The sequence below is a fragment of the Ziziphus jujuba genome, chromosome 12, assembly GCF_031755915.1.
Source record: "Ziziphus jujuba cultivar Dongzao chromosome 12, ASM3175591v1".
Classification (NCBI taxonomy): domain Eukaryota; kingdom Viridiplantae; phylum Streptophyta; class Magnoliopsida; order Rosales; family Rhamnaceae; genus Ziziphus; species Ziziphus jujuba.
The window spans coordinates 13,458,174-13,466,554 of NC_083390.1; the positions used below are offsets into that span (position 1 = coordinate 13,458,174).

Here is an 8,381-nt window from a genome sequence, read left to right on the forward strand (position 1 = left end):
TATATATATATATATATATATATATACTTTATAGAATAGAATGGGCAATGGAACATGGTAGCAAAATGTGATTTTTTTTTTCTTGCTTCTGGAAAATATTTTGAATTTAATTAACACTAATTTATGTTACTTCATCGAGGCATAGAGAGTTTTTCTTTTTGGTTACAACCTTAGAGAACTTGTAAATGCATTTTCAATAAGAATATAAACTGTGAAAATAAATATATAATATAAACAATATGAACATATAAATAGTATTTTTAAAAAAACTATTTTTAAATAGTATGTATATAATGAATATGAAGTTGATAAAATAAAATGAATTTATTTTTAAAAGCTTTCTAAAAATAAAACATTATATATTTTTTTTCTTAAAAATCAAAATTAAAAATAATATATATAGATAATTAATTAATAGCTCGAACTAATTTTCTCATATCAAATCGTTCAAAAACAATTTTTAATTTAGTTGTGCATGTACCTTAATACATGTTAACATTTGAAATGTTTAGATGTAACAAGACTTCTCGAGTTGATATGGAAATGACGTGTACACAATGGACAAAAAAGAACTTCCAGAAAATCTTTCGTACCAAAAACAAAACCCGCCGATATTGCAGCGATATTAAGAAACCAAAACCTTCTCTCTCCATGCTTTGTATTGAAATTTCAAATTTTTATTTTTATTTTTCATTTAGTTTCTTATTTTCATTTTTTATTTTGGTTTTTTAAATAATCATCAAGAATGTAATTGGAGGTAGGGGCGAAAGGCACAAATTGAAAGAGTTGGTTTGGTTGGTTTTGGGGATTTCTGACGCTCCCGATTCTCTCGCTTGCTTCTATGACCGATTTTGGTGCTCACCCGGTCGTGTAATGTAAAGCTATATGTAAGCTCACACACACCCTACACCTTCTCTCTATGTCTTTGTGCCTCTTGAATCACAAAAGCTGTGTCGTCCCAAAATTTCAGAACGTTTGGATTATGCTGTTTCAATTCTTTTCTTGATTTCTCCATCTGGGTACGTTCTTTTTTTTTTTATTTTTTTTATTTTTTATTTTTTTTACCTTCATTCAAATTTTTGTACTTTTGTTTTCGGTTTTTTTAAAAGCTCTTTGATTCTCGAACTGGGTATTTGTTTGATTCGATTAGCGATTCATATAGCTGTTTTTTATTTTATTTATTTTTATTTTTATCTAATTGTTATCATTTTTTTTTAATTTTTTTTTATATGGGTTTTTATCAATTTTGATTGTTTACATCGTGGGTTATACGATTTACAAGAGTCCCAAGTTCTCATAGCCAAAGAAGAGTGAATTTTTGGTTCACTCTTTATTTTAAACGCTTTGCTGAATTGTTTATTTTTAATTATATCTGGTTTTCTTCTTTCTTTTCTAGGCCTTCGCATAGTTGGCACCTTCAAAGAAAGGAAGTTTTCAAGATTAAAGTTTGTGGTATAAGGAGGCAGGATGGGAAGGGTAAAGCTAAAGATAAAGAGGTTGGAAAATACAAATGGGCGTCAAGCTACCTATGCCAAAAGGAAGCATGGCATCATGAAAAAGGCTAACGAGTTATCTATTCTGTGTGATATTGATATTATCCTTCTCATGTTTTCACCCACTGGCAAGCCTTCTTTATGCAGCGGAAAACGCAGGTGTGCTCCATATTTATTTATTTATTTATATTTTCATTTTCTAAATATCTTCATCGACAAATTGTTGATATTGTTTGTTGATTTAAAGCAGTTGATTAGCTTTCCCAATTGACACGATGCATCAAATTTAAGTTTTTCTTATAGAATAGATGAAGGATAACATCTATCAAATTGGTCATTGGAATTCCGTTACAAATTTGCAGATTTTTTTTTTAATTTTTTAATATGGGTGGGTAATTTGAATTAATTGTCGGAGTAAATAGTGGCAAAAACCGTGTCAGTAATATGTTCGCAGATCTGTGTAATACTTTTTGTTCATTCAGCTACAGCAGGTTAATTATCTATTCTCTTCCTTTAACAAGTAAAAGTAAAAGTTAAGACTGAACAAATTGATACGAAGGATGCAGTGAATAGTATATTAATAACTAGTAAAATTTTTAAAATTTATGGGACAGAACAAAACTTGTAATTTAAAGTGATGATGGAGTTGCATGATCACATGATACAAATAAATAAATGGAATAATTGAAGGTTTGAACATTTGAGAATATGAGGTTTGGAAGTTCTATAGGTGCTTCTCCATCTAACGAAAGAAATGCATAAAACAAGAACACATTAAAAGGAGTCCAGATCTTTTCCCCCCCAAAAAAAAAAAAAAAAAAAAAAAAAAAAAACGGATTTTTCTATTGGAAAAGATCTACATGGGAAATTATGTGGGATTTGGTACCATTTTCTATTGCTGTTGACAATACTTTTAAAAGATTAAGGCCTACTTATTTTTGCCTAATTGAGGCAAGGTAGTACCATTGGTGTACACTGTGAATTAGCTTTCACTAAAGGACCAAGATTGACAATTCCCAGTCCTGATTTGCCGACATTAACCTCCGAACAAGCTCATGCCATCTCGTGAGTAATAGGAATCTTCCTCCATCAGAGGATAAAGTGAAACAGGACTGAAGCATCCGGCCAACGAACGAAAGATAGCGACTCACCAGGCCTTTATTAGTGTTTACAAGTGAAAATGGAAACGCTGAAGGATTTTGCATTTACTCATAATAAATGTAAATTATTCTTATTTGATTTTGTTGTTGTTGATGGTGCACTGATTTCCTTTCATTTTCCTCCACTTTTTGGCTGAGTTTAGTAGCATTGAAGAGGTTATTGCAAAGTTTGCTCAGCTCACTCCACAAGAAAGGGCAAAAAGGTAGAAGCTTACTTATCAATTCAAAAATCATGTTATTTTCCTTCATGTATTTAAGTTGAAAGTACACATGACAGAATTGTTTTTATTGTATCGAAACAGGAAATTGGAAAGTCTCGAAGTAAGTCTGTCTTTTACAACCCATTCCATGCCTACCAGTGATATATATTTATTCGTTGCTTTTTATTGAGTTAGATATGTATTATAATAACTCTACATGTTCCATAATTCTTTTTCTTTCTGGTTTTCTCTTTGAGAGTTTAGGCACTGAAAAAAACCTTTAAGAAGTTGGATCATGATGTAAATATTGATGCATTTTTGGGTATCAGGTATGTGAGGCTTTGCCAGTTAATAATTTGAGCACAACTTATAGATTGATTATATTTGTCAGAGTATGCAATTAATTAAATTTTTTATTTTTTTATTTTTTTTCTCTCAGTTCTCAATCAGAGGTATGCTTGAAAGCCTTTCTTCTAAATTTCCTAAGTTATCTATTATTTTGTAACTCTTGGTAATGAAACTTTGTTCTATGTTTTTGCCAGGACTTGTCTAATCAATCTGGTTTATTACGAGCTCAGCTTTCGAATATACATAAAAGACTCAGGTTAAATCCTTGGATCATTTATTTTTATTTTTATTTTTATGGTTTTATTTGCAATTGTGTACTGAATTTATATATATTTTAATATATGCAGCTGTTGGACTAACCTTGATGAGATCAATAATGTAGAAGAGTTGGTGTTAATGGAAAATTCACTAAGGCAATCACTTGACCAAATTCGAAGACACAAGGTGCATATCTTATAGCTAATTTTGGTCTGATTCGAAGAGCTTATGATGCACCCTGTTCAATCATAGGATCACACACATCAAATGTTTTGGTCGGCTGTGTGTAGTTTTAGCATCCCATTTGGATATATGTTTTTGAGTTTGGGTATTGTAAAGTGTCATATATATTCTGAAACATGCTGATGGAGTTGCACAAATAATTTGGTATCTCAGTTAGATTATAAATGCTTTAAAAAGTTGAAGAAACAGAAAACTGGCCCTGGCGGCCTAGCAGAAATGCCCTCTGTGAATAAAGGGGGAGGTCTTGGGTTCAACCTTTGTTGCTTGGAGTCTCCAAAATGGAGGAAGTATCCATGTCGACATGATACAACACAGATGCTAGTATGGGATCCATCTCAGATCCTTTATAAAACAGGATACAGCTTTTTCTCAAAGTTGAAGATAACATTATTAGTATATGAATTTCTAAAATATTTTATGTTTAAAAGACATATCGGTTTCAAAATTTCGGATCCTTTTAAGCTGTATCATATCCAAGATTTTAGAAAATAAGGTAATTGACTCCTAAATAAGTATCCATATCCGACACCTGCACCAGAGTCCAAGCAACATAGGGTTCAGGCCAGCTGCAGAAGGAGAAAGGTTCCACATGGGAGCTTTTGCCTCCTGTTGGGTAAAAGAAGTTTAGGGATTATAGAAAGGTTTACTTGGTATAAACAGTATGCACAACTTAAGAATTTTTATGTGCATAAATACAGCCAGTGGCTGCAAAAATAAAGAATAAATGTGTTTAACATACAGAAGTAGGAGAACACATTTAAGTTAATTCCCTTCTTGATGTGCCCATATAGTTTCTAGGAAGACTATTCTTGCATGAAACTTGCAATTCCACTGCATCTTTCTTTTCTGTTTTCCTTTGCAGGAAAGTTTACAAAAGCAGCAACTTATGCCATTGGAATGCACTGGCCAGGTAAAAAATAGTGGTTTTAAGGACGGCATCTTTATGGTTCTTTGGCTTGTTAAGAGGTTGTAATCTATATTAGTCCAATCTTGCAGTTTCAAAATGGGTTGCATATACCTTTCAAAATGGGTGCTGAGCAGCAGCTCCAGCCTCTGTCATGGATACCTAATAGTGACAATCAACATATGGTTTTACCTGAGGAAGCAAGCTTGCTTCCCCCTAGGTTAGTATTTATTTTGAAGAGGAATGATGTTATTTTCTCATTTAAATTATATTTCAATTTATTCTCTCCAATTATTTGTATATAATGAAAAGATGACTAAAGAACTCTTATATTGTAATGTTCTCTTCTACTTGTTTCAGATTGATATGCATAATCGAATCCACTTCTTAACTGTTTGAGCATTTGAAATAGATAATAACTTAGCACTTCATCAAAGTCCAAGTTTTTTGTAATTTTACTCATGTAAAGGTTCATATTTGTTTCTAGTTATTGCATGTATCTACACTAGGTGGAGTTTTAATCATGGTGGTAGCTTTGATATACACAGATGGGTGAAATCCTAATAACTCAAGTTTGTTAAAATTGTTGAGAACTTAACAAAAAATTATCGTAGACAAGTGTTTTAGATGTTTTAATGACTCAATTCATTAAAGTTTTAAGCTTGGTGGACTGATGATGTTTTTTTCTTTAGGGATGTGGAGTGCTCTGCAAGTTCCTCATTTGGGAGTTATTCTGGCTACTTTGGCACCAGTAAAAATTCTGAGATTTCTAATTCTGGACAAGAAAATGGAATACCTGCACCAATGAGGCTACAACTTGGTGGTCAATTTTCTTATCTGCCATACAATCTTAATGTGCTCAGTGATGCGAGATTTCAACCTTCAGCAGAGATGAATCAACAAGAAAATACTGTCGATTATCATGTCAATGGAAACTATGAAGTTCCTAGACATGGATACGAGACTGCCCAGCATAGTTGGGCTTCTACATCTGGGCCTTGTGCTGTTTCTATGTTTGACGACCATTTATATCCCCAGGTCAGTTTGTCCCTTTTATATTTTTAAGGCGCTTATGGTTTCTTTTTTCTTAATAAAAGGTTTTCACGGTTTCACATATGAATTATCTGTGCCCTCTTGTTGAATTATTGCTGTCGTATATGTGAGTATATTAAGATCTAAATCTGTGTATATTTGTATGTTTGCATGAGAGAGAAAGAGAGAAACAGAGAAGATTTTATGGCAGGTTTTGCTTGGTTGGTTCTGCAGATTGCTAGCCTATGTTAAGGAAAACTTATTTATGGGTTAAATATGCAATTTTGACATGATTGTTAACGATTGGGTCAAAGGTTTTCAGTCATTTTGTCTAGGTAATTTTTAGAAACATAATTCTTCTAATTAAGTGCTTACTACAGTGTGCTTTAAATTCTTCTTTGATTGCATAATTGTGGTTGTTGAGAACCACATAAAGGTTTCCTTGAAACCAAGAATGATATCCAAAAGTCAACTTGACTTCTGGCGTTTCCTTTTACATCGACTGTATAGCGTCATTCAGTATGAATAGCATCATTCAGTATGAATTATAGTCACGAGTGCAGATGAACTCAAGTGAGTTTTTATATGGCTACTTTTTCTTATTCTAAAAAATTCTTTGTGAATGAAATGAGAAATTCAATTGATTTTTCTATTCTGTTTAGCTGTTCTTTTAATAGTGTCCGTAAGCATGACTGTTACCTTAGGGGACTGCTGTCATTTCTTATAGAATTGCCTTCCTATTTTTTATAAGAAATCCTTTTTGCATTTTGCAGCAACCAAACTGAGCCACAGGCCTTCTTCTAAATCATCCATTGGAGTTGCTGGAGAAATTTGATTATTTGTTTGGCTGGCCCTTTATTTCTTTGGAGTGGTCATATTTGTCGTGTCAATATAAAATTCATTAATGAGTGGTGTATAGTACAACATAACTGCCCTGATACAATCCCGACCAGAGTGGTGCTGACTCCGTTGAATGAGGCACCAGTCTTGGATGTTAAATTTAGTGTCAATTACATATAAAATATAGGTTCTGCTGAGACTTTTTGCTCCTTTACTCAAATTCTGGGTGTCCAGGTTGGTTGTGGCAATCTATCAAAGCTGCCTGCCCTTGCCCCTTCACAGTGACCTGAGCTGTAAATAATAAAAGTACATATAAAAATATAGTAATACAAGATTCCTTATATGTATGAAAATTGTGTATATTTTTATGCATCTGTCGTCCGTATAAACCGTGGATGATAAATTCTTTGCCGGCCAGAAAGTTGAATCGTTCCTATTATTTTGTCTACTAAAGGAGAAATCATTCGGGGACATTTCAGAAAAGCATGTAGTTGGAAGGTGGAACCTCAGAGGATAGTCCCTTGCCACTGTCAAATTTGCCATCACTAACTGAAAAATCAAGGGTAAATATGTTTGTTCCTTTTTTTGGAATTTAAAATTCGCCGTTCTTAAGCATTAAGTTCTTACCTTTGGCATCATATTTTTCCCTGGTGGAAGAATCAAAATTGGATTTCATTTGTGTATATATAATAAGCATAACAATGACATCATGGAAACATAGTTATCAGACTAAAATATGGAGTTTGCTCAACGAGAACCTTCGCTAATTCATAATCGGACAGATGGAGGTTATTCAACTTGAATTTGCAGGATTTGTCCATTTATATTCAGGTGAGTTGTGAGTTACACGGCTGGATTCACTAAATTGGTTCGCAGTTGGAGCAAGAAAAAAATAAAATAATTGATAGTTTGATAAAAGAAGAAAATGAGTTTGACAAATGCATAATTAAATGTAATAGTACAAAGTAAAATGAAAACGAGAAAACATATGTATATATATATACAGTCCATCTATGGTGCGAACGGTCCTCATGCGGACCACAGTATTGGTGACGGTTTTTTATAGTATTGGTGACGATTTTCTAAAAAACCGTCGTTAATATTATCAAAAACCGTCACTAATACTGCGGTCTTCATGCGGACCGTCCTCACCATAGAATTTATATATATATATATATATTTATATTTTGATCGTACCAAATAGCATATTTAAGTCACCTAGTTAGCAAATAGAAACAAATACAACTTTGACAGAGAAGTAAAAGCATCATAAATAGACAGCGTTGACAACGTCGGCACAAATTTTATCCATGGAGTACAATCTACTGTTGTGAACAATGACAATATTATTCTTAGCAGTAAAATTCACAAACGATAAGTTGATATTAAATTTCTTACCCAAAAAAAAGGAAGTTATGTTGAGTAGTAATTTGTGGAAATTTTTATAGGAGTTAAAACATAAATACCTGTATAGAACCGTTGATACAGAAATCTAGCTTGATCAAAATATCTATTTTTTGGATCTCCAGCATGTATAAAGATGTTAGAAAAACATTTTACGTACTACGGTAGAACTTGATGAGGATCTGTCTAGAGCCAAGATCCTATACAATTGAAGATAGGACCAATAACACGAGCTCAAACTAAAAGATTCAAACAAGTACTAAATGGTTTAATTCAAAAGGTGCTTAGCTCTAAGGGAAAATTTATTACTGATATATAGGATTACATGGCCAAATTCATGAACAAAAAGCCTTTAATGACTTAGAACAATGATGTGGCATATTGCTGAAATGGCATATTGCTGAAATGGCATAGTAACATGGCAACCATAGGATGATGTGGTAGTGTCATATGAGGTCCTATGTGCCATTTGTACGGATTTGATAAGCTTCAAGGCTAA

At 32.8% G+C, this 8,381-nt stretch overlaps 1 protein-coding gene across 3 annotated transcripts; it reads left to right on the forward strand.

The window, feature by feature from the left end:
* Positions 1 to 555: 555 nt before the first annotated feature.
* Positions 556 to 6,831, forward strand: LOC125418648 (agamous-like MADS-box protein AGL30). Of its 3 annotated transcripts, XM_016039573.4 has the most exons (13): positions 556 to 887; positions 971 to 1,019; positions 1,397 to 1,652; positions 2,797 to 2,856; positions 2,956 to 2,974; positions 3,118 to 3,182; positions 3,293 to 3,305; positions 3,396 to 3,457; positions 3,549 to 3,645; positions 4,565 to 4,612; positions 4,699 to 4,826; positions 5,299 to 5,644; positions 6,412 to 6,831. In XM_016039573.4, the coding sequence occupies exons 3-13, from the start codon at positions 1,468 to 1,470 to the stop codon at positions 6,421 to 6,423; spliced, it is 1,035 nt and encodes a 344-aa protein (XP_015895059.1). In that variant the 5' UTR covers positions 556 to 887; positions 971 to 1,019; positions 1,397 to 1,467; the 3' UTR covers positions 6,424 to 6,831. The 3 variants fall into 3 exon arrangements, with proteins under 3 accessions (XP_015895059.1, XP_015895057.1, XP_015895058.1); XM_016039571.4 differs by having other exon boundaries at positions 556 to 1,019; XM_016039572.4 differs by lacking the exon at positions 971 to 1,019.
* Positions 6,832 to 8,381: the final 1,550 nt, after the last annotated feature.